The 25964-nt window shown below is 46.3% G+C and overlaps 1 protein-coding gene and 1 long non-coding RNA gene across 4 annotated transcripts in view; one reads left to right on the top strand and one right to left on the bottom strand.

Moving 5' to 3' along the window:
- ARHGEF33 (Rho guanine nucleotide exchange factor 33) overlaps window positions 1–25964 on the top strand; it is a 39112-nt gene that overhangs the window by 2938 nt on the left and 10210 nt on the right. The window contains exons 2-15 of one of the 3 annotated variants that reach the window (XM_054061937.1): window positions 1859–2013; window positions 5433–5482; window positions 11510–11674; window positions 13252–13373; window positions 14264–14406; window positions 15708–15767; window positions 16934–17149; window positions 17784–17913; window positions 19189–19321; window positions 20124–20207; window positions 21093–21176; window positions 21922–22070; window positions 22977–23135; window positions 24131–24881. In XM_054061937.1, the coding sequence (XP_053917912.1) occupies window positions 1992–2013; window positions 5433–5482; window positions 11510–11674; window positions 13252–13373; window positions 14264–14406; window positions 15708–15767; window positions 16934–17149; window positions 17784–17913; window positions 19189–19321; window positions 20124–20207; window positions 21093–21176; window positions 21922–22070; window positions 22977–23135; window positions 24131–24881 (2268 nt within the window). In that variant the 5' untranslated portion in view covers window positions 1859–1991. Of the gene's footprint in view, window positions 1–1858; window positions 2014–5432; window positions 5483–11509; window positions 11675–13251; window positions 13374–14263; window positions 14407–15707; window positions 15768–16933; window positions 17150–17783; window positions 17914–19188; window positions 19322–20123; window positions 20208–21092; window positions 21177–21921; window positions 22071–22949; window positions 23136–24130; window positions 24882–25964 lie in introns of all 3 variants that reach the window. The other 2 variants (XM_054061936.1, XM_054061938.1) reach the window with 2 other exon arrangements.
- Window positions 15657–24727, bottom strand: LOC128851661 (uncharacterized). Its single transcript, XR_008449060.1, has 4 exons — window positions 24642–24727; window positions 23644–23734; window positions 16115–16194; window positions 15657–15783 (listed from the first exon to the last, which is right to left on the bottom strand). It is a non-coding gene; the product is annotated as an uncharacterized LOC128851661 (long non-coding RNA).

The raw sequence follows: 25964 nt of genomic DNA, 5'->3' as shown, positions 1-25964 counted from the left end.
TCCTTCTTCTACAAGTACTACTTCTCTCTCATTAAAACCTCATGCACAAAATTTTTTTCCGTATCAGGCCCAGAAGATTGATAAGTCTCCAGCCTGGAAAATACCCAGACCTCAGACTATCAAGGCCCTGAGCAATCTGTTCTAGCTTTGAGGTTAGCCTTGCCTAGCCAGTCAGATAACTTCAGAGGTCCCTGCCCATCTAAACTCTGCCATGAGCCTAAGAGTCTTCAGAACATAAAAATGAATTTTACACTATCAGCTGATAGAAAACAGATTTCATAAACTATTATGTTTATGTCACTGCAACCAAGCATCCACCTAGAAGCTTTCCCAGACTATTTGTACAAAGCCCAGACCCAAAGTCCCTCCACCTGTGCTCAGATTTTCCATATGCATCATCCAAGGATCCTCTGCCCTGAGAAAACAGTAGATCTTCTTAGAAGGAGATTTCATAAGCAGCTCTCTTTTACATATAGGAAGTTTATCCTTTCATTAATCCTCAGTCTTAAGAAGGTGCTTAACCTCAAGTCCTTCCAGCACTGTGCTGGAAGATTTTCATTTCCCATCACACCTGCAGCAAGAGGCTGTCTGCCCCAGCACAAGAGGCATCCCTTGCCACAGTTCACAAATGCTCAGCATTGTTCCCATCTCAGGGTCCTTGATGGTGCCACCAACCTCACCCCTTGGGAGTTTCACACTGGAAAACTGTTGTGTTGAAAGCATACAGCCCCCAAGTTACAAGTTACCCTGTACCAGAAGCAACTGCTGCGGTAGCAATTTTACAGTGATTTTCTAAAGCCACTTGGCTCTAGCAGCTTCTGTATCTCTCCCCTCTATTTAATGCTATGTGCCTTTCTCTGTGCCTGCTTCCCTGAAAACACCACCTCAGGCATCTCCTCCTCACCACAGCCCTCCTGGCAGAGATGTGTCAGCAGCACCATAATTACACTGGTCCCTCCAATCCCATTAGCAAAGCTAATGATAAGTCACATCAGCCCTAGGCATATCTACATCAAGCAGAAATGGAGGTGGGAGGTTATTCTAGACTCCTAAGCCACATCTAACTTCCTAGTAAGGCTGGACAAAAAAAGACTTGAATTAAAACCAAGGGAGAGGAAGCATGGTTGTGGGGTCGTGCCTGGGCTGATAAGAGAAGTGTGAGCTGGTGCAATTAATTTTTCTGAGGCTCTGCCTGTGTCATTAATCAGCCATTGTCTTAAGACCGTTCCCAAAGCCTTATCCCCATTACTGGACTGATGAGATGCTTTACCAAGGGAGTGACTTGGGCACAGCGTCGTGCTATGTTGGTCCTGGTTTCCAGAGAGGCTGCAGCTCTTACAAGTCAGGGTGCCTGGGAACACTCTTGTGTTGCCAGAAGTCCAGGAGACAACTGACAGAGAAAGCAGGCATGGCACTACAAGCACCTCCAAAAGTGCCGACAGGGTTGTGCAGCAGCATTGCAAAGGCAGTATCTCTGTGGCCCAAACACAAGTTTGGAGGACATTTTGGGTGATTAGTTGCATAGCAAAAAGCTGGTTCTTTGATGGAGAGCACCCATGCAAGGTGGTCATGTGCTGATCAAAATACATCTCATTTTGCTTCTGTGTTCAAACAAGAAGCATCTTACTGAGCAAAGTCTCTGTGGGATTGCATAGTACTTCTTAATCACCCACCCATGTAAGAACAAATGGCCTTGGGCTGAGAGGGAAGTGTTTGCACTGGCACCTACTCTGGCACTGTGAACCCAAACAAGCTTTTAGGATGCCTCATTCCCTCTCAAATCCCTCCTCCTCAGTCTGTTTTCTGAACTTTGAGCATCTCCACTCAATAAACCCTTTCTGCATCTTTCTGCACTCAGGGTTCAAACCAGCTGACCCATCGCAGGGCTCACATGTGAGCAGCTCTAAGACATGGGATGTTCCCAGTGACCAGCCAGAACCCTCCAGAGTGAGGACAGGAGTCCCTGCAAGGACGTACACCCTATAGCAGCCATGGACTCAAACAAAAAAGAAGGTAAAGCATCCTCTTATTTCACTTCTTGATAGTATGAAAGACAGATAGGAAGAAACCTGCTTTCATATGACCATATGATCTGTTCGCAGCTGCCAGCCAGCTCCTGGGGAGCACCTCTTTGCAAATGTTCCCATATTTTAGTTTCATGGAAATACCTGGAGTCTGAAGTTTTTGTTTTCTATTTTGCAATCACCACCCTCTCCCCTCTGGAAAATAATCCTGTCGCACTGGTAATGTCCAACATGGGAAGGCATTCCTCTCTCTTGCCTCAGACTCACCACTACCTCAGAATGTACAGAGACTTCTAAGTGTCAAAAGCTACGTCCTAACACAAAGGCACTGTGATGAGGATCTGCTGCTCTCCCCTACATGCTTTGTTGAAAGGTGTTCTTGTTCATGTTAGTGCCACAAACCAGACTTGTGCACCAGTCTTGATCTTGCAAGCACAAAAATGTATCCAGGCCACACTGCTTGCATGCAACCAGTCATGCTACAGTCAGCAGCACTTCTAGAAATTCTGCAGAGCTCAAGGGTTCCAGGGTTTTAGTGCTTGTTGGCTTTAGATGTTCTTCTTGCAGAGGAATGTAAGGCTGGTGGTACTTGCTTTCCACTCCAAACCCCTTGCAGCATTGTGCTCTGCTTTGCCACCTCAGAGGTGACTGCGTCCATACACAGAGGAACTCTTGAAACTGTGACGAGCACAGGGAGCAGCTTTAGGAGTGCCCATAACTGTCAAATCAGGAGAGAGGCTGGACCATCTCTTTCCCTCTTAAGAGAGGATTAGTGGTGCCAAGAGTCATTCATGGCATAGGTACTGGAAGAGTTAATTTCTCTATTATTATTATTATTATTATTATTATTATTATTATTATACTAATTTGACAAAATTAGGTCTGTGTACCTAGGATCCAGCACTACGGCAAGCTGAAAATGAAATTAACTCGGGGATTTTTTCCAATTAATTGGTTGGCCCCCATGGGCTGCAGATGTTCACTGCAGAAATTGGAAGATAGGTAACCACAATAGGCAACTGTGAGGAGCCACCTCTGATCCAGCTCTTAGCAGTGACTTTATAGAAATGAGCTGGATTTTGATTGAGTACATGCAGAAAGTGCTTCTGCTAATGCTCATGGCAAAGGGGTTAAGTAGCAAGGCTCCTCTCCCCGCTTCTGGTGTTGCACAGGAGCAGTTCCTCAGTTTGAGTATGTTCAAAGATATTCCATATCCAAACTCAAGTGAGTTCTGCAGGGCTTGGGTCAAGCCTCTGTGTTATATATCAGATTGAAAAACACCCAAAGGGAATCTGAGGAGAGACCATGACTCTTCCTGCTGTGCCACCCTTCTACTTGATACGTCTAGCCCTTAACAAAACTCAGCATTCAATACGTACACCACTTTGCAAAACCAGCATCTCCTTGTCCTCCCAGCATCTGGTCAGTAAGTGCTATTAATTAAGAAATATGTCCTCTTGCTCTTGTCAGGTCAGTCATTACCATCCCACAGTAAGAGTCCAGCAGGAACATTTGCATCAGAACAGACATGAACCTCAGTTTTCTTGATTCAAGAGAATTGCAGTACACACTGGCTGCTTTCCCAAGCCTCAGCTCCAAGCCTCATGAGAAACTTGCATCATTCACTTCAGAACAAAAGCCAGTTTCTAGTTCATAGAGTTTTTAAGAAATCAAATAAATTTTAAAAAAAACCCAAATCTGGAAGGGCCAAAGCTGAAAATGAGAACAATCTGTGATTGAAAAGGTGAAAACTGGGTCTTGATGTGGGCTGGCTGGTGAGATTTCTACCCAGATCAGCTGGCAGTTTGGGTCCTGGTTACTTCTCCGAGGAGGAACCTTTAAGGGTATTCCCTGGAGGGTCAGTGTCTGACCCTGCTGCCCAGCCCCACAGTTGTGAGACCAGCCTGCATGAGGAGAAAGCGGCACGTGGGGACAAAGTGGCACATGGGGAGGCAGAGGGGCACACAGCTTTTCCTCCTTTGCCTCTCCCTTCTGTGCATCACTGGGAAATTTACTCTTGTTCCTCTGAATCAGGACAAATCCTAGACACCAGAACAGGGACAGTTCATAGGTGCCCTTGGTGGTAACCCATATTCCCCCTCGGGATAAAGAAATCAGAACATAGCTGTGCCTTCTAAAGCTCTGACTTCCAGGCTTCAGCTTTCCACTTCATGCACTTGCTGACTGTCTAGAGTTCTCCCTGCACCCTCTTCAAGCCTCTGCAGGATTGAATCTCTGTAGTCTTAAAAGCTGAGGTGGGTAAGGCACTGAGCATCTGCAGCTGGCATGAAAAGAGGGAGCTTGGCTGCCCCTAGGGCCCGGGGTCACTGGCCATGTTTGCAACTGACAGCAGAGATGGGTGAAACAAATTCATGGAAGCAAGAAAAAACCCACTTAATGAAGTGACATTGCCAAAGGGAGGCAATCCAGAGGAGAAACTGGGTGGCCTGGTGCTTTCTAGGAGTGAAGGCTGGTCAGTGAGTCTGAGGTAGGGAATAACACAGGAACTGATGGCCACTGGACTGCAATTCCCTCAAAGTCCAGTGGTGGCACATCCAGCGATAATTTCTGTTGGATAATTGGAGGTTTCTGCACAGAAGAGGCAATGTTAGAAGAGGAAATAATAAATATAGACTTTCTGGTTTCAATCAAGAAGCCATTAATGCCAAGAAATAATGTCTCTGCAGTGTCTAGAACACTTCTGCAAAACAGATATGAGCTCGAGGTTGGACTCGATGATCCAGTGGGTCCTTTCCAACCTGGTGATTCTATGATTCTTCCATGAGCTGTGTGTTTCAGAAACGTTAAGTCTATCTCTGTTGTACAAGATAGGTGAGATCACAATGCCACAAACCCCTAGGAATTTAAAACTGCTGAAAAGATGCCTTTTTTGGTGTTACAGAAGACAGGATTACTGCTTGGAATGCATTGTGACAAAATGTAATTTAGGGCTTAAAGTGGACAGACCGGCTTTTTGTGGAGATAAAAGAAATATGTACAAATATAGCAAAGGATAAAATTCACTATTTCAGAAGACAGGTGCATCACTAATGTTCTAGGAAAAAAACCCAGCCTGTCACTTAAGGCTGGTACATAAAGCTGAACTTCACAGGGAGCAATTTAGTCCTAATTGCACATACAAGGTTTTTCACCTCTTTGTGTCAGTCAGCTCTGGGCAGACACAGGCCAGCAAATGAGGTAAATTTAGCATCTGATTTAGGTGGGCCATTCCTGTTTTATAATTGCAGATTATTTTACAAATGATACAGTGTTCACACCTCCTAAAGTGAGACTTGAGTCCTTTAAAACTGTTTTGTACCTCAAGAGGGACTTCAAACGCTCTGTTCCAGTTATTTATAGCAACCACAATAAGTTATTTTAATTGACTGGAGTTCTTTATTCCCACAGGAGAGACTGAAAATGTGCCTGTGAGTACCCCTGCAACACAGATTTCACAGGTAAAGATGAGCAAAATGCCCTAAATATCTCCAAGAATTTAAACAGTTGCTAATAAATAAACAATAGTTAAAAAGCTAAATTAAGTGGAAGGAAAAATATAGGCACTTATAAGGAACATGGCAACAAGAATGTGCACTGCATGAATAAATGTCATACATATCACATCTTGGGCCTCATCTTAAAAGGCACTTCAGTAAAATTTCTCTGCTCACAACCAGTTGTGTTTAGACAGGTGATTTGTGAGCTTAGCTAATTAACTAGCTGGCATCATTATCACTAATTAGAGCATGTCAATTCACTGAGCCAGAGGGGGATTTAGTGGCTGAGCTCTGATGAGCTTTCACCACATCTGATGAACTGTCTCAGGAGCAAGGATGCGCTGATTGACACAGGGTAGGAGTGTTTTCCCCAGCAGGGGCCAGGTCTCCTGGGGTGCTCTGGGTTATCCTGGAAGCCTCACAGCTCCAGAGGTTGCTCTTCTTGATGGATAATCCAGAGCAGTCAGGCTGGCCACAGCATTGAGTCTTGCTGCATGTCTCTGTCTGGCTCCCCAGCCAGGAGCTTGGAAGCCCTGTCTTTGAGCCTATGTTGGCCCACGGTGATCAGGTCTTCCAGAGCTCCATGGCCGCTCTTTGAGCTGACATTCTTGCTGCAATTAGCCACCACTGATGCAACAAGATTATCTGTACCACAGCCCAAGGAGCATCCTTCCTGTAAGATGCGGTTTGTGTTTCCACAGCAATGTTTCCTATGCATTTTCAGTGAGCAGGAAATGCAACAGAGTTCTGAGCACTTCAGACCTTGTTCTGGTTCAATAAGGAACCGTATGCTCAAAGAGAAACATATCCCTGAAATGGAAACCCTGACTATTTGAGACCTCCCTTGTCACCATTACACCTCTAATGCCTGTAATTGCTTGTAAATGCACCACGAAAGTGGCAAAGATACTGCTTTCCATCAGCTAGTCAGTCCTTCTCTTGTTTCATCCTCTTTTCGCATCCAGATTCTCCAAGCAGGAACTGTGACTGGTTTGCTGAAGGGCCCCATGCAATGGATCCAGCATGCATGGAAAACTAGCACGCTATTGGGACAGTGTGCTGGGAACAGCGCACACGTGTTGCTCCAGAAAAACCCAGATGATATGCGGATACCCTAATGAAACATAGAATAATTTGGGTTGGAAGGGACAATGAAGGTCATCTAGTCCAAAAGCCCTGCAGTGAGCAGGGACCTCTTCCACTAGATCAGATGGCTCAGAGCCCCATCCAGCCTGACCTTGACTGTTTCCAGGGATGGGGCACCTACCACCTCTCTGGGCAACCTGTGCCAGTGTTTCACCATGCTCAGCATGAAAAATTGCTTGCCAATATCTAGTCTAAACCTCTCCTCTTTTAGTTTAAACCATTACCCCTTGTCCTATTGCTACAGGCCCTGCTAGGAAGTTTTTTCCTGTCTTTCTTATAAGCGTCCTCTAAGCATTGAAAGGCTGCAATACTTTAAATGAAAGTGATCAGCTGTCTGTCCCCTTCTCCTTCAGCAAGGACTGTGTGGACATGCAGTTACCCCAAAAGGCTGCAGAGATGTGAAATGAGCTGATAGGTGCTTGCAGACCCCTTTAAGTATCTCCATCCTTCTCTTGAATCCTTACCCCACTGCTCTGCCTTTATTACTGCTATCCTTGCCTAGGAACATAAATTTTGGATATACTTGCATGGCCAGATTCACTGCCACTGTAAATCAGCACAGCTCTCTTGCTTTCCTGCATTGCCAGCTTTCCTAAGTTGTAGAAAGTGGAAAGGCTGTGGAAGTGCTGCCCTTAAATAAAGAAGTCAGTAGCTGTGCTATAGATTAATTGCTCTGTGATAAAAGTGTACATGAAGCAGCTCAGAAAAAATCAGACCCAGGCTTTGTGACAAGCATTGGACTTTGTGCTGGATGTGTTTGAGACTTTGTCCTCAGGCATCCCTCTTTTGGGTAGCACAATGTTTGCTTACTTCTTCAAATCAGTCACATAAGAAAATGAGCACAGTGATAGATGGTAGATAAGCTGGGGAAATAATACAGACAGTTAATCCTTCATGGCCACAGAGAGTTCTGCTCTTTTCTATGATATACTTATAACAGCAGCATTATTTCCATGCAGTATCTCTTCATCACAAGCCTGTTTTCTAGTCATTTTGTCAGGCCCTGATCCCTGAGAGCAGGCCCTGTTCTAGTGTGAGGACCCTAGGGAGCTGCCAAGGGATGCAAATAGCCATCTCTTTGGAGATACAGAGCCTTGGACAGCCTGCCTAGTGCTGGGAAAGATATCAGGGGACACAGCTGCTCATGGAAGCACGGGGTCCTTCTCACCCTCTCACTGGCAGCCAGGACAGTCAACCCGGCTCTACCCTCTGCTTCACTCGACATACCATCCCAGCCCTTCTTTCCATAAGCCATCTCTGTCTCCTGGCCACAAACATTTTTCCTGGGCTGCCTCAAAGTCTGAACAAAACTTTAGGCTGCAGGGATGGTCACTACCTTTAGCAAACCGCTCAGATTGCTGGCACCCAGTACGGGAGGATGGGGAGGCTCTGCAGTTTTGCTGCCTCTGGTCCTGGAAGCAGCATCAGTCCTGTTCACCCTTTGGGGACAGTACAGTGGGTGAGAAAAGAGCAAAGGCTCAGTGAAGGATATTTATATATACATTTAAGGGAAGGAGGTAGATGAATATATAAATAGCTCCACTCTCACAAAGTGAAGTCAATACCAGGCAGAGAAATGGTCCTTGTATATCTTCTGATCTCCCCTCCAGCCACCATTACTTCCTCCATGTGGTCACATTCCCCTGTCCATGTTGGGAAACACTTTCTCCTCTCCACAGGTGGACTTCAACAGAGAGTTCATATTCCTGTTGAGCTGGAGGAAAAGTGAGAGACAAGTGACTGCTATGTCCTCTTAATCAGTCATGCAAAGAGGGGAGGAGAATCCTCCATTTCCCATGGGCAGCTACCTAGAGAGCATGGCGCAGTTACTTGATTTCGCTAGAGGTTTTACTTGCGTGGTTCTTCCCAAAGAGCTGCAAAACAGGGCAGCAGGTAAAATTGGAGTCAAGGCCCCCAAGAAATACATAATCTGCTACAGATGCCTGGCACCAGATTCCTCACTTCATCCCTCACTTGCTTTGTTAGGTTTGAGGGCCACACTCCAGAGGCAGCTGGGGGCTGAAACATATATCTCATGCTAGATTATTTAGATGCCTAAATACTTTTTTGAACAGTTCTTGGACAGGATCTAAGGACTTCCTGTGACCATGAAGATTCATTTATCCTTTGGGCATTAGGTGGTTCAACTGAAATTGTTAAGGTGTCTTCCTCTTCAACTGCATTTTTTCCCCATGAGTAACTGAGCCAGGGCAATGTGTTACAGTTAAACTGTTGCCAAGTTTCCTTGGTGATGTAAAATCTGCTTTTTTTTTTGGTATGTATTGCACTTTAGAAACACTGAATTGGCTTGGCTTTCCAGGAGTTCACAAATCTGTGAAGTCTCTGGAGGCATAATCACTTGAGCAAGATATAAGCATGAGCTGATGCTTCAACAGTTTCCACTTGTTTTAACAGCGCATGGGATTTAAAGGATGGTTTTCTACAGTTTGTCATTAGAATTAGAAACCAAAATCCACAGCTCAAACACTACATTGTGCTTGGCAGGAGTTCAAAGATGATGTGTCGTTCCTGCACCACTCCACTCAATTTTGGAGCAAACTTGCATCCAATGCCACAAAGCTGTTTGTGTTTCCTTTCTATGCTCTGAGCACTGAGGGCAACAGAGGAGGGAGTCTCAAGGTTTCAGCACCTCATGTCCAGCCATACAAGCCCTGGCAGATGTTACTGATTGGTGTTGCTGCCTGCTTTCATCTATCAGGAGGCAACAAAGGGAAATGGTAGTGCAAAGGGAAATGCATTTCAGTGTCTGAAACAACCACTGCAAGCTGCATGAGTCCAAGGAAGGATGTACTGGGCAGGACAGATCCATGCTGGGGTCTGGAGAACTGAGAAGGATACACAAAGAAACCAAGATAGCATGAAGACTGTAAAAGCAGAGACTGGCCAACAGTGAACCTCAAAATAACAGAGGATATTTTATTCCAGCTTCTAGTCCGAATCTTTCTTTGGCTGCCTGAACTCTGCTTTCACTGAGCGTTTTGGTGCACATGAACACCAAAGGCTCTGCAGTAGTCCCTTTTTGCTGACTTTTGCTGATGTCTAGCAGGTTTTGACACTAAAACCTCTAGATCAACAATGACTCACATCCCTGTACCCTTCTTAAAGGATGTCTAGTTTACCCCCTTTCTGGAAGCATCCAAAGAGGATACGGCCAGGCTTGTGGTCACAAACATTTCATTTTGGGCTTATTCTCCCCAGACATAGTTATCTCCAGGGACACCTTCCAGACACTGCTAGCAAGACTTGATGCTGTGACATCTCCAGCCTGAAGCAGATCTCTAAAATGGAGGGAATAGAATAGAATAGAATAGAATAGCACATTCCAGTTGAAAGAGACAAATCAGTATGGTCATTGTCTCCCCTTGCAGCCACGGCCCCATGCAGCCTCCCTCACCCTTCAGGCTACACTCACAGGGTGACAATTCCTGTGACATTGGAGTGTCACAGGAAGGTGTCCACTGTGGCCAGGAAGGGTGGGTAAAGGGGCTGATCCAAGGGGTGTGGAGCTCCAGCTGGCTTGGGGAGTCAGGGTTGACTGCCTGAGGAGAGAAGATGTCCTCAGTCTTCTGCTCCCTGCTGCCCTGTCCCAGCCCCTGTCAGTCCCACTCCTCCTACCCAGGCAACTCTGGGAACATGTGTCCAGCCGGACCAAACTGGGGACTGTGGGATAAGCACTGGGGCAGGAGTGGGAATGTCAGGCAGACGTCCTCTGTAAAGACGCTGCCAGTCTTGATCAGAGGAGGTTGGTGCATGCCACTGCCCCAAGGTATCGGAAGCCATCTCTGCTCCATTTACAGGACTCAAGCGCCTGAGTTCCCCGGGGTGGCTGTCCTCTTACCATCAGTGCTCCAGTTTTGGACTCATTTTATAACCAGATGTTAGGCCGAATTTCTGTTGTAAAGGTAAAAACCACTGGTACCGAAGCGCCTTGGGCTGTGACCTCGCTGTGGGCTTTATGCAGGCAGAATGAGAGCCTTGCTCACAGCATTGGGGGCAGAGTTCAGCGTTGCTGGCCTGAGCTGCCCCCAGCGAGGGTGTCCCTGCTCAGCCCTCCACAAGCTGCCTGTCTCCCCTACCACCTCCACAGCTGCCTTGTCTGCTCGCTATGCCAGCCTAGCTCGCCCGATCTGTCTCCTGCTTCACCCAGCTCTCAGCCGGCTGCCTCCAGCTTAGGTTGTGAGCTCTTCTAGCAGTGCTAGGGCCTCTAGAGACAGAGAACAGGTAGAGTGGGCACAGTGTTGCTGTTTGCCAGGGCAAAACTTCCCTCTCCCTCCCCATCACAAGTTAAAGAGCTGCCTCCTTTCCCGGAAAGGGCCTGCTGACCAAGGACAGGGTTTCTCCTTGCCCCTTGTAGAGTCAAGAGGTGTTAAGACTGTCTGGGCAGAGCTCCAGTCCCACAAGTATGTTGGGGAGGAGAACTTGCTCAAAAACAGACATGTTCTTGATTTCTCAGCAATCCTAACAAGACTGATAATCTGGCTGCTGTTATTGCAAACCTTCTCAGCATGTTCCAGGCTGTCCTCTCTTTCTACAGACTGACAGTCTGCAAACTGCCAGGGAGCCTGGAAAAACTCTTGAGTCTAAGGAGGGGCATATTGATTGCCCAGACACCTCTTACCCCATACTGAGGCTGCAGCAGGGGCTGAACCTCCCCCCATGTCTCGTAGCCATGACAGGAGGAGGAGAAAGCGGACAGCACCTTATAGGATGGGTTACACCCAGCTTTCATGCCACTCTGAACCATGGGTGGTGACCCTTGGGGACACAGCCACATGTGCCTGGGAGGAGGGACTGAACCCACTGTATTTGTGGTTCCTCTAGTTGCAGGCATTAGCCTCTGAGTTGAAGGCGGGTTTCACAGAAGCAATGCAGGAGCTGTCGCGAATCCAGCATGGCGAGTATGCCCTGGAGGAGAAGGTCAAGAGCTGCCGCTGTGCCATGGAAGAGAAAGTGGCCGAGATGAAGAATTCCCTCAACACATTCAAGGTAGGAGTGTTACCTGCATACCTGCTACATTAACTCAGGTGGCATGGGGTAGCATTCCCCTGCCTCTATCAATACCTCCTCCTTGCAATGGAAATAAGTTGGCAATCATTTCAGATGTATCTGGGGCACTTCCTTTGGCTTTATGTCTCCCCTGACTGCTCCAAACCAAACACAACTGACAGCCTGGCCTGTTTAGGCTACTTGGTGGACGATGAGGCAGTGCTGTGAGCTACCTTGGGCACAAGGAACCCTTGCTCCAGGCTGCATGTGCAAGGGGTGTATAGCCTGTTCACTGTGCCATACCTCCCCCCGGGGCAAGTCTCCTGCATTTCCTGCAGGAATCAAAGCTGCTGGGGAGTGAGGAATTAACACAAAACCCTGAAGTCTTTTGAAGTTGCATTCCCACACAGTTGGGAGGAAGTGCCTCCTGGTTTGATCTGGCCCAGGAGGGTAAAGACAAAGGACTGGAGAGAGAGCCTAGCAAGAAGGCTTGATATATGCTTTAAACCAGCCAGTATCTCCATGTAGAAGCTGGATTACTGCTTGTGAGGAGGCTGGCAGAGGAACCGTTTTATTGTTTTTATGGTAAATTTTCCCCATGAGGTTTTGCTGAGTCAATAATACCTTGTAAAGTTTAAGCAGGCCGCTTACTGGAAAAGCCTGTTACTGACCCTGTGACAGGGAGGGACGGATGGCACCAGGCAAAAAGACCCTGTGGTCCCAGATGAGCAAGGGAGATAACAAGAAGTGTAAGGGCACATGGCAGAGGTCTCAAAGCAACCAGAAGCAGGGTTATCTAGGACATTGTTATGGGGGAAAATGGGATTTTAAAATCCAGATACGAGGAATTATGCAAGGAACAGGAAAAGCAAAGGCTGCTCTTCCTCTCTCACATGCTCATGTTGACTGTCCAAACATTGAACTCCCAGTGAAGCCACCTCCTTGCTTGGGGAAAATTCCTCTCCTTTGATTTACAAGAAACTCTTGAGTCTCTGTCCTCCATCTTGCTGCTCACATTGATGAAACCTGGAGGAACTTCATGCGCCAGACAGCCTCCAAGTAAGGCTTCGTTGAAACTGCCTAAGCAAGGACATGCTGAGAGGGACATTATGAAGGCCCTCATTTCCTTAGGGAAACAGGCTAGAAAGGCAGCTCCAAGGTCATACATGCGAGTGATGACACTGAGGTCTGAACCAAGCACAACATGTGAATGCACATGCTGCAGAACTAAATGGAAAGTGCTTCCACAGACCCACCTCCAAATGCCATTGAAGATAGAAGTCCTCCCAGTGCTTTTAGCTGGTGGTGGAGGAAGCCTTATGTCTCCATCTCCTACTAGTGCCTTAAACACATGATAACACGATGGCTTGGGTAAGCGGCCTGTAGTTGAAAGGACTGTCATGCTGTGCATGGCATGTATTATACACATGGGACTTGCAAAGGAAGAGTGACTAATCACAGAGCTGCTCTCTGCAGTACCCTGAGGCATCTTTAGTTCACACCAGCCAGCCTTCAAAGCTGTGCTATGCAAGGCTGGTGGGCACTCAGGGAATATTGTGCTTTTGCCTGTTTCTCAGGAGGAGCTCAGCGATGCAAAGTCAATGATTGAAGAAATCAGTGCCAAGCAGGAGGAAATGCAACAGAAAATTGAGCAGCTGCAGCAAGAGAAGCGGCGGGAATCACGGAAAGTGAAAGCTAAGTAAGGGCCCAAACTCTAGGGCTCCGGAAATGCTAATTAGCAGTGGTGTCCATTTTGCTCACTTCCTTATAGCTTAACTTCTTAATCTTTTCCTGGTTGGACATGCATATCAACCCTGATTATTACTAGAAGTTCTGGCTTTCAGTTCCCTTCAGTTCAGGCTTTTAGACACATACTCCACAGAGCAAACAGCAGAAAAGCACCAACAACTCAGTGGGATCCCAACAGCAGAATAGTCCCAGCGACTATTAGTGTAAGCGAGCCCAGTAAAACACACAGACCTGCTAGAGATGTGTTGGGGCAGGAATACTGCTCAAAGTCAGAAGCCTTCACCACTACAAGCTATCGCTAAGCCATCCCCATCCAGACAATAGCATTACAGTTTCCCCTTCCAAGTGTGTGGGATTCAGTGGGTTCCTTGATGGTGCAGACAGGCTCTGTTTTCCTGCCACCAGCCTTTTCTCTGAGCAGGGTCATGCAGAAGCACATTTGCATGCTGCTGGGCCACATTGTTCCTGTGATGAAGCAGATGGCTCGCCCACCTTGGCCCTGATTAGCCTCCTTCTGGAAAGAGAGTTTTGATGATGGGTGTACAGCTGCCTTGATGCAAACACTTTGCAAATCTAGGCTAGCCCCTTAGCTAATTAAGCTATTTAATTAGATGAAATATGCTCTGCAAAAAGAACAACTCTGAAACAACCTCTCCTATAGCCAGTGGAAGTTACTTCCAGAACACTGTTTATGAATGGCATCAAAGGCAACTTTCCTGGTCTCTGCTAGAGCTGTTCTGCTTCTGATTCTTTGCTTGTACTTATAGTGGTGTCTGCCACAACTGTAGTGTAGGAGTTTCACCTGTAGCATTCACCGTCTCATTCTTTGTATTTGTACAGAAGAGCACAGAAGGATGATCATGGGTCACAGACAGTACCTACAGCTCTCCAGGGCAGCCCATTTCGATCCATTAACCTCCCAGAACCTGTGCTGATTAATGAAGATTTTACAAGTCTTTTACACAACGTGACTTACGAAAAAGGTAGGAAATAGAGTAGGCAAATGCAGTGCCTTCCTCAGGAAAAAAAAGAATCCTTTAAAGGGTTACTAGGATAAGAGGACACGGAGTGTTCCTTGGGTGCCAGCAGCATAAAAAAAGAATGGGGCAGCACTTGGCAGCATTATTCCTGGGTCTGTGCATGCAGCTCAGCACAGTGTCTCAGGATAGCACCCTTGGTGCTGGCCTGGATTCAAGAAATTCTGCTCTGTGAACACTGTCCCAAAAGCCATTGCTTGCCTCCTGCACAGAAGCAGGCTGGATCTTCCCTGTAGTTCTAGTGCCACAGACACAGTGCCAAGTAGGAGCCCTCAATAAAAATATTACAGCCTGTGGACTTGTTTCCACATAAGGAAACAGAGCACAGAAAGGAGGATCCCGGGGCCTGGGCTGGCAGAGAATGCCTGGTATCACCGCGGGGTCATACCAGTGGCTGATTTGACAAGGGGACATGGGACCTGGTACATATGCATACACCAGGCTACTGAGGTCACTGCTCTTTGTGTATACACACTGCTAGGAGAATCACTGCCCCTTATTAGCTGTGGAAGCTGCTCACCCGTGGTGTTAGGGTTACACCTTGACCAGGAAAACAGTCAACTGCCAAACACTTGTGAAGACTGGAATCAAAGAAAGGCTGAGAGCCTCTTTTTTCTTTAATTAACTTGGGGGTCACTCTCCTTGTTCAGATAGGAAGATGCTAAAAAAAATACACATTTTAAATGTCAACATAGGCAGAGATTGGATGAAAACCATCTGGTGTTTTCTAATCTTCTCTGAATCTGGCCAGCTGTGGCGCAGCTCTGCCCTACTCTGAGGTGGTATGTTAGCCCACTCAGACACATCCCTCTTGCACATCTCTCACCCACTTTTCCTACTGCCAGTCATCTCACCCTTCTACTCTTCAATGAGCTCCTTTCCACCATAATGGCAGCTGTGTCTCTGTGTCAGGCCTTCATCCTCTTGATCTACCTGCTGGGTAGCTTCTGCCCAACGTGCACCTACTGAGCAAGGACAAGCCAAGACTGCTCACATTCCTCTGCAGTCAGAAAGCACCAGGCACAACAGGGACCTTCACATTAGCCTGTCTGTAGGCGCTACTGAAACAAAGATTACAACAAGAGCCACAATAGTAAAGATCTTCCTAAGCAGAGGATCTAATGGAGGTGTTTCCATAGCAAAAATGTGAAAGACCAAAGGATCTAAGCATACTGACTGCGCTTAGCAGGAGGAAACCTGCTCTACAGCTGTCTTCTCTTGTAAAGTTTCCGTTTGTTCTTCAACAGTGTCTGATACCAGAATCATGCCACTGGGAGAAGGAGGTGTGAAAGTCATAGCAGGTCCAGGTAGGAAAATACCAAACTGTCAAAAAACAGTAGGATGATAATTCAATTAGAGTGCTTGCTTTACTGCATTGATGAAATGCTTTCAGGGAACACATTTTAACGGAATGTCTTTCACTTTGCTGTGTACGTCCATTTTCATGCTTGCAGTTGAACTATGAGGACAAACCTGTGTCCCTGAAGTGCCAAATACCTGACAGACAATATAAAGGATTGATATTTGGCATGGAAAGCCTTTCTGCTGCTGCTTTCACAGGTTCAAAGTGCCTTTGCAGAAAGGAAGATATGGCAAAGAATAATAAGTGTGCCATTTTGCCACTTGAGAAGAGGTCTTTGCAGTGACTACGTACCAGTAGAACTGGTGAGCTGTTTATTCACCCATCAGCTTCCAGATTCCTTGTAGACATTGAATAGTAACAGAGGAGTTTTTCTGGGAAAAAAAAAAAAGGTCAGAAGTAAGAGAAGACTATAGTAAGGGGATGCTAAGGATCCTAGCCAGCAAAAAGACACATGACAACAACCATTAGATGTCTGCACTGTTTGGGTGGCTCTTTTGCTTGAATCCACTTGCCAAAAAGAGAGAACAAAAGCTATGGTATATGGTTCATTACAACTCAAATTTAAAATATTTGTGTTAAAGTAATTCCCACCCAATGGCTGTAGCATGATTGCACCCTTCCCTACCTTTTCTGTGATTTTATAGCCTCAGGCTATCAGACCTGCTGTATAATCACATCACACTAACAATAGTTTTAAGAGCCATGACAGTTTACATCCTGAGAATGGCATTTAAATCCATTTCTAATCATACTTTTTTTTTCTGCCTGCCAACAAGTAACATATTATCAAGTCCTGAAGTGGCCACGAACCCTGAAGTGCAACCGTACTTTGAATATATCTTTTCTTTTCTAATGTGTGTCTAATTTTGGATCCTATTTGGCCTGAAAATAAATGGTGGGAGAGTGCAAACCTTGTTCTACCGAAGTGCTCACCAATTGCACATCTGTTTGTAAATTAACACTACAACGCTACAGCACTTGTGAAGCACAGAGAATGCTTCAAACTGTCCTTCCAGTCCTACAAATGGCTAATAATGCATGTTAGCTGCCTCCTGTAGCATAACTTGTCAACTGAGATGTCAAGATCCATTCGGCTGTCTGCCATTGCAGGAGCATCCATAGAGACAGACGATAGCCTCAAGCCTTCCTTGGCAACAGAAGGGCAGTCGAAAATGCATCTGCCATCAACAGTGTGGAAGCAGCCCAAGGACACCAAGGACTGGGGAGATGAATACATTTCCAAAGAGCAACCGGAGAGAGGGAAAGACATGGGCCAAAGCAGATACAGCTCAACAGACAACATTATATGTGAACCCTCTTTGGCTGGTAAGAACAGAGTGGAACTATTCTGGCTGAAGAGGTGCAAAGCAGCATTCATTATCTGGTGTGAGGTGTCAGTAATCAGCTTCTACAGAGGGAGACACACAAGCCACTTTCTCCTGCTGGGGGGGGAATGTCTGGGCCTCAGTTTCCAAGATTTCTGGCCCTTGTATTTGATGGCCTGTGCCACTGACAGAATCGCTCTGCACCCAGGACACCAATTCTCCTTTCCAATACCTGGTAGGTTCAGAGTACAGATGGGATTATGACAGTGTAGTTACTTAAGTGGGTGAGAAGTACAACTTCTTATTCTGCAGAAAACTGGATATGAATCCTTGGTATGAGTTGCTTTGATCACTTATTTTGTTATTCTCAGAAAAAAAATGTATTCATAGGGGAAAACACAATTGCTTTGGAGCTTTCTTAGCAAACTACGGCTCCAGTCACATCTGGGGCACTCTGTAGAGTCAGGCTAGAATGTCGTATTTTGGGGAAAGTAGATATACAAAGAAAAGACATTGGTGTCACTTTTCGACAGTTTCTCTTTTCATGATTTAATGTCAGATCACCAGTCTAACATGAAGCTGTCCTTGAGGTCAGCATTTCCTTATTTTTAAATTCAATCATTATCTTATGGAAGCCAAAAGGCAGAACATCGCTTTGGAGCTGCTGGAGTCAGAAAGGAAATACGTCATCAACCTTTCCCTAATCCTGAAGATCAAGGCCACTCTGCAAGGGCCAGATGTGAAAAGGAGCACCAAAGAGAGAAGGTATTTGATTTTGAGGAGTTTTCTTCAGTCAATGTTCTTTCTGCATCATCTTCTCTACCACTTTTCTTTAATCCACACAGAGATTGTTGAACTCATTTCTAGTTGAAAATTGGAGGCACTGGAAGGTTTTTTGCAGTGATTATAAACTTTCCTGTCTGTCCTTGCATCTTGCCCACCTTGCATCCCAAAACATTTTCTACCACTTCATTTCAGTCTCATTCTGAATCCCGTCAGTCTTGTATCCTTCCTTCACATGCCTCCTGCCTGGGTGGGAACAAAGATTTGTGCATTCACTGCTTGCTTCTCCCAGTTCACAGCTCTGCCCTAGGAGGTGCTGTGGGCATAAGCCCTGGGCTAATGGCTGCCATCCATCAGATATTCATATATACAGACATATGTAGGTATTTACACACATACAAGGCCAGAGGGACTGACCCAGCTTAATATTTAAACCCAGCTCTTTGCAAAGGCCATCTCCGGTGGCAGCTTTGTTCCCAGGATGGGATTCTCCTACAGCTCTCCCCATTCACTCAGCTTTGGTCTGGGAGTTCCCAGCCCTTAAGCACATTTGGGGAGCCCAGTCCCTGCTAGCTTTCTCTTTTTTTTTTGGCTTTTTCCACTGTCCCTAGGAGTTCCACATCCAAGGAGTCACTTGACAGAAGTCCACTGTGGGGCACGTGGTACATGGGTTGATGTGGATTCATTTAAGCAGTTACATGACACACAGTTCAGACTAAGTATGATAGTCCAAAGTGAGTGTTTATTTTTTACTCTTTTCCCCTGGGAACTTCACATATGGCAAAATATTTTGACATTTGACATCTTCATTCTGATTCTGAATAAAATCAGAATGAGATGACAGAAAGGCAGTAGCACATTTTGACCAGCTCTGCATAAAAAGGTTTGACTTGTTAAAATGCCTGACAAATGAGACAACACAACAAACTGTAGAGCTCTCCTCCAAGCCATGGTCCTGCTTCATCAGCCACAGCAGCATTGCCTTGGACTTTTTAGTTCAGCAAATTCTGGTCCGCTACACAATGTACTGGACAGTCAGCCTAAGAAACCTTCACAATACTGCAATAGCCTGCTGGGGAGAGTAACTGCATGTATGTAGCAGTCAAAACAGGGCTTCCTGGTGCAGCCAGAACTCTCGTGAAAGTAGTTAACAATACCTGTGTTTAAAGCAAGCCTGTGCTGACCACCCATGAACGCCCACTCAGCAGTACATGCTGAGCTTCTCTGTTTAACCAGTCTGATATTGTCTCCCATCAGCTTCTTCCCCAACTCTTTGCGGTACCTGGTCCAGCAGCATGTTGACTTACTTCACGCTCTACAAGAACGAGTCCTGAGCTGGCCAAGACAAGGGATCCTAGGAGACATTTTCCTGAAGCTAACAAATGATGAGGTATGCTATAGACTTCTCTGGACTCTTCTGCTGTATTCATGATGTTGTATTGATGGCCCACTGGTGGGCCAAGATTCCTTGCAGCAGAGGGTCTGTGCTTGAAGCTGTGGCTAGGGTAGGCCTTTCAGCCAGCCTCCACTGAGCAGAGTCCCAGTGCATGGTAGCCCCTTTGTTCCAGTCCTTGGTTGATAAGAGGGCACACCTGCCAGACCCTGGAAACATGCAGCCACATAGCACAGCACTATAAGAAATGCAAGAGACATAGACTTGGTTGCAGGAGCCACACTGGAGCCTTGACAGCTTGGATGTCAGTATTCACAGCGAGGGTGTGAAAAGAGCTTATTTCTTATGTTGCCCTTCCCCAACGCACTTTGCTCAGAGTTATGACAAGTGGGTGGGCAGGGCCCTTATCCTATATGGCTTGTTGCCCAAAGTAAAACAGCTCCTCCTCCTCAGGGTAGAGGTCTGGCCAACCCCTGGTAAGCAGTGGGACCTCCTGAAAGGATGTGTAAAAACTCATCTGATGCTTTATAGTCTTAAATAAGAAAAGCTTCTTCCTCCCTAGCCTCTCCACCCCTCCCATCTGCTATAAAGCTTTATACGCTGTGCTCAAAGGCTAAACACATCTTACTAAACAGCCTTTCTTGAGACGTCCCAAGCCCTGAAAGCTTCACACAGTTAACAGCTCTGCTGCACTGATAAGCTCCCAGGAATCATGGTGGTGAATGAAGAATTTCTTGTTCTAGCTGGCTCTGTGACTGAAAATACCTATTTTTTCTTTTTTTTTTTTTCCTTTTGTAAGAATAATTTTCTGGACTACTATGTTGCTTACCTGAGGGACCTGCCTGAATGCATATCTCTGATCCATGTGGTGATCCTGAAGGAGGTAAACTTCCTGCCCACTTCACAAACACTTAAAGGCAACATGCAAGCCTGGATGCAAGCTCTTCCTGTTATGCCAGCCCACAACAGGACTCTCCTGCCAATCCACTTGTTCTGTTAAATCCCAGTTTCCCAAACGTTGCTATGGCTGATATGCACCTATGAAAGGCAGCTTTAACATGTTCATCACTCTTTGTAACCAAGGCTATGCTTCTGCTGTGACATAAAATAGTGTCTCAGATTAAACCTCCCAGAAAGGACATGCTACTCACACCTGTCCCAGGCAAATAGTGTCTCCTGGAAAGTGAAGGACTCAACCAAACAGGGAGACTAAGAGTGAGGCTGTAAGTGCTTTAGAGAGAAAACAGTCTCTACTGTTCAGCTTCAAGTATTTGGTCTCACACCCTTGATTATTGTTTCAAACTAGGAAAGTAAAATATAAATGTAGTTTTAAAGTGCAATAACTAACCACACTAGCTCACTTCCAGGACATCTTAATTTAGAAGTCAATCACATTTTTCAACTCATTTGGGCCTAAACCAAGAACTTCATTCTCAACAATAGTACCTACCTGGAGTTTCAATGAGACTTAACTAGTGCACTTTAAACATTCACTCCTACTTCGGCTCAGTGTCCCTTGTAGGTAATCCCCAACCTAAGGAATTTCATCCTTAGGACTAGTGTAGGTGGGGGAAGGAGTTGCAAATATCCCTTCCAGAAGCAAGATAAAGACCCATCTCTTGTTATACACAGCTGCCACTTTAGTGGTGTGCTCCTGTGAACTGCTATCACTGCTGACAGCATAACTACTCATAAAACTCTGGACCCATTTGGAAGCGGACATGTTTTATGGGTGGGAGAGACTCTGAAGTTGCTTTCTTTGTTTCAGGTAGAAGAAGAAATCAAGTCTGATCTCTACATTCTGTTTTTCCATATAGTCCAGCGAATCCCTGAATACCTTATTCATCTACAGGTAGGGCCCCAGGATGGAAACTGTCTTGTTGAACTCCTATCACAACATGTGACTTTAAACTCAGCTGTTATTCAGGTCTGTACAGGTACCCAGTGGGCTTTCTGACAAAAAAAAAAAAACCAAAACAAAAAACTTTGAAAGGGAAAGCCAGCTGAGAATGGCTTAATTTTCATCATTTTCACCTGAAGCTTGCTACTGTTTGCCAGTTTCTCCATTTGGCCCGTGAGAACCAACTTTTGTCCCCTGGGAAGCTGAAAGCTCTGCTGCCTGTTGCCTTGAGAGAACAGGAGGCCAGAGATGGGGCACATCTACTATGAGCTCTGACCTAACTCCTGTAGCAGAGATGGCTTTGCTGAGTGGTCCACATGCCTCTTAGCTTGGAGACTGAGGCTCCTAGGGCCCAACAACCTTTCCTACACGGAGCTTGCTGATGAAGAGTTCTGGTGCACAGGAAGGTTATCTGAATTGTACAAAAACGCTTCAGATAAGGCAGATGAAACAGAAAAAAAGCCCTTTGAAAACAAGAGACTGGTTTATCTATCCAATGCCAAAGTCAACCAGTACATCACCCTCACATCCCATGATTACATTTACAGTGGTTACTTGTGTATTTGCACTGGAGTAGTAGGATGCGTGCCTACTAATATATACTGTGTGTAAATATTAATCCATGGTCCCAAAAGCACCTTCTCCCCAGAAAGGGTTAGGACACCATCCAAACCACCTGCTCTCCTCTGTGCCTCAGAATGTCCTGAAGTTCACGGAGCAAGAGCATCCTGACTATTATCTGCTGCTGGTGTGTGTGCAGCGCCTCCGGGTTTTCATCTCACACTATAGCCTCCTCTTCCAATGCAATGAAGACCTGCTTATACAGAAGAGGAAAAAGCTGAAGAAGTAAGCACAACATCAGCTCATTCTCTCTATTACTAGGGAAAGGGAGGTGTGGGGGAAGCCTGGAAGCACAGGGATTAAGTCCAGGCAAGATCAACAGGCAGATTGCTCTGTTGAAATAAAACAAATCCCTTTGCATATAATGCTAGAGAAGGCCCAATGTTGGCACTTGCCCTCCAAACTGAGGTCAGATTTGGGGTGGGCCCTTCTTTCTAACTTGGAGAGTAAAAGGAAAATCACTTTAATCCTTCTAAGCATAGCAGCCATGTGCTTCATACGAACATTTGCTTCCTTATGCTGATCACGAAATCACTCCCCAGTGGGAGGACACATATGAACTTAGATGCTGTGGCAGCCTGCGGCCCTGGTGAATGCCAAGGCTGTTGCCTGAAGCCCTCATAGGTTATGACTGAGAAAGAATAGTATTATCTTATTTTACTGGGGGAACGAAGTGGGAGAAACAAAAACCTCCCATAATCTGTTTGAGATGAACTGTGATAGAAGTGTCCCTGAATGTGGATTCTCAAGTTGTAGTTCAGAAGATTTCCCTGAAATCAAGACTTTTTACTAAAATCAAAATCTAGTTGCCTTTGCTCCTTGTGATGTTTCACTGGGGAAGGAGTAGGACAAGATCAAACTTCAAGGGAAGTTTCCAGATATGGAGGGTGGCAAAGGGCTGGAGCAGACTGCTGGGGAGGGACTGCTAATAGGAGAGGCATCAAGAACAGGATAGAAAGCAGGATGCCATAGTGTCTGGGACAGACTAGGTAGACTGGGTCCTTCCTTGGGGTGGGAAGAGGTCAATGGGAATTTTAAGGTCCCTCCCAGCCCTGTTTTCTATGATTCTACATGCTCGTGCTCATTCCCTGCCTTATTTCTTAGCACGACGATGGATTTCTCCTCCCTCAGGTCATCCTTGGTGAAGCTATACAAAGGTCTCACATCCCAGTGTACGAGCCAAGAGGTTTCTCCAACACCAAGTGCAGCATCTATCCGGGACAGCGGGATCCACTCTGAAGAGACAATACAGTCATTCCCACCAGCACCTTCCCCTGGCACGACAACCCCGTAAGCCTATTGTCCTAGTAGAAGACTTTCAAAGTAGGCTGAATACTCTTCACCCATACAATGCCAGTGACACCAGACAGTTACAGACTGTCATTATCAAGAGTACTCCCTCTGTATGCACAGAGAGAAGAAGGGCTGGCTCCTTCCTGCTATCCACCACCATGTGGCTTACAAGCAGAAAACATTTCAGAGCTCCACCTGGGGCTGTCAGTGCTCTTGCTAGCTTAGTTAGCAGCGTACCAGGAAGGACGTGTATTTGTGTAGGCCTGGCAGCAGCGGCCATAGTAACACTCTGCATTATTCACTGTCACATTACAAGAGCTAGAAAACAGGACCTGAGACCTAGGCTTCATTGAATGATGCACCATCACTGAATGATGGGACTCTACCGCAAGATACAATACAAATGGGTTAAAAAAGACACAAGATTAATTCAAGACACACAGGGCTCATTCAAGACATCTTGCACCTAATACCTCATCCAATGTAGTTCTCTCTGCTGACTTACCTGGAACACATGGAGGGTGCCAGGCCTCTAAGAACTCCTGACACACTTCTAGGGACAGAGTTACCCTACAGAAGCAAGGAACACTGTCCACCTGAAAAGACAATCAGACCACAGGAAAGTAAGACATAACCCCTACATTACAGAAAGGGAAGTAAAAATCCAAAATGCAGATGGACAGAGGGAGCAGTTGGCTTCTCATCTCAGTTTCTATTCATTTCATGGTGTAGAGAACAAAAGCCAGCCAAAGCTACGGGATAAGCAGTTCTATTCCTGCAAATTCGCTCCTGCTAACCCAGCCAGACAATTTTTATTAGTAGCAGCTCTGTAACTGTTCTCCAAGATATGAAAATACCTTTTGGCCTTAAAAGCAAGAGAATGGGGCTGGGGGAGCAAGGAGAGAGGGAGCTTTTCATGATGTTTCTCAGTCATCCTCTAGTATTCCACTTCCTTCTGGTTTTTTGTTTTGTTTATTTTTCTTATTTTTAAGGCATTTGATGCCCCAGAAGAAACCCCAGCCAACCGTAATGGAGAATATCCAGCCTGTGAAGCCCCCTGACTGGGAAATGGAAAGCAGAAAACACGAGAGGCCAGAGAACATCCTTGCATCCTCTCAGCTCACAGAGCAGGAACTCAAGGCTCTGACAGCCCCCTTACAATCCATCCCTGAAATGGAGTATGAAGCACCACCAGCTGATGCAGTGGGAAACACTGAGAGAACCATCAGGACCTCTGTGGAACTGCTACAGGATGGAAGGAATTTTGCACCAAGCTATGAAGAATTTGACTACCCTGGGGAGGTTTTTACCCTGCCAGGCCCCTATGAAGATGATGCCTTCCAAAACCTCGCTCTATTTGAGAATTGCTCCCCAGCCTCTTCCGAGTCCAGCTTAGACATTTGCTTCCTTAGGCCTGTTAACTTCACATCAGAACCAGAGAGGACAGAACATGCTTTACAGCCACTGCCTAAGAGCTGCACTCCCGTAAGCAGCAGTACTTACAAGCGTGAGATGTTCCACAGCAAAGGCAAGCAGCTGAGCAGGTCTCTGAAGGAGCTGCCAAGGAGCGCTGAGGGTGTGAGCACCAGACTCTACAGCACACGGAGCAGCAGTGGGAGCCGGCTGCAGCAGAAGCAGGAGAGAAATGTCCAGCCTCACATGATCTCAGCCTCATCTAGAAGCTCCCAAAGGAGCTACTTCCCCCCACAGAGAGGAGCGGGTGAAAAACAGAGCTTCTTGGAAGTAAGGAGGCATAAATAGGAGGACAGAAAAAAAAAAAAAAAGCACATGGAGGTGCAGAAGCAGCAGCAGTGGAAAGATCTGAGATACAGTTAGAGCAGAACATGCAAAAATAGCTTCCAAGTCCACACATTCGAAGTCCTCATCACAATGTACATGCCCAAGGGAGGGGCAAGACAGCTCCTTTCCATACACATCTTCCCTAGGGACAAATATGGGCTTGAGGCACGCAGCTGGCTGAGGGAGAAGCTTAGCCTCTCTTGTGTCTCTGGCTGTCGCTGGACTTCCCCTACAAGTAAATGTTTTATCAGATCAGGGTAACTAAGTATGCACAAAGCTGTTCAAAATTAGTGCTACAGGGTGGCACCCAGTTAAAAGGTGCCTTTCCCCCTGCTGTGAGGAGTGCTGGGTTAAGAAAACCAATGGATTTACTATCCAATCCTCAGCTGGTGTAAACCAGCATGAGTCAGCCAAACTCTGCCCATTTACACCAGCAAGGATCTGGTCCATGTGTTTTATTTCACCTGTGTTTGTTGTGTGGATCACAGAGTCATGCTAAAGTCTGTGTGAAACCAGTGCCCAGCAATCACGTCCCTCAGACAAGCACTGGCCTGGCAGGTGGCACTCGAGCCCTCCAGGGACACCAGGTCTTGCAGGAACAATGTTTCTGTAGTGTGCAGTGCCTGTTCAAAGCCAGTTTTGAGCTGTCATAGTTGGGGGAAGGTGCCCTTCATACTCCTGGGGAAAAGGCCGAGGATGCTGTGAGGTGCTTAGCTAGTTCTCTCAGCTCTTCCTGGAGAAACACCCTCCTCCAGCAGAGTGCATATGTGGAGCTAGTTCAGAACTGCAGGATAAGTTCTCTCCCATAGAACAAAGGAGACCACCATGGCAGTGGTTGGCAGATCTGGAGAAAAGGAACTTGTGCGGAGCCTTGCTGAGAGGAACTCGGCATTCTCCTGAAAGGGGGAAAGATCTTTTAGTGGCTCATTTACCACGTGGTGTGTGTGCTAAAGGAGCCTTCTTCCAGACCAGGTGTAAAACCAGGCAGCACCAGAGCCAACAGAAGAGTCTTTCACACGCTATCAG

This window comes from Cuculus canorus, chromosome 3 (assembly GCF_017976375.1).
Source record: "Cuculus canorus isolate bCucCan1 chromosome 3, bCucCan1.pri, whole genome shotgun sequence".
NCBI lineage: Eukaryota > Metazoa > Chordata > Aves > Cuculiformes > Cuculidae > Cuculus > Cuculus canorus.
Note: the sequence above shows the minus strand (reverse complement) of the source record. Positions and strands in the feature narration are given on the sequence as shown.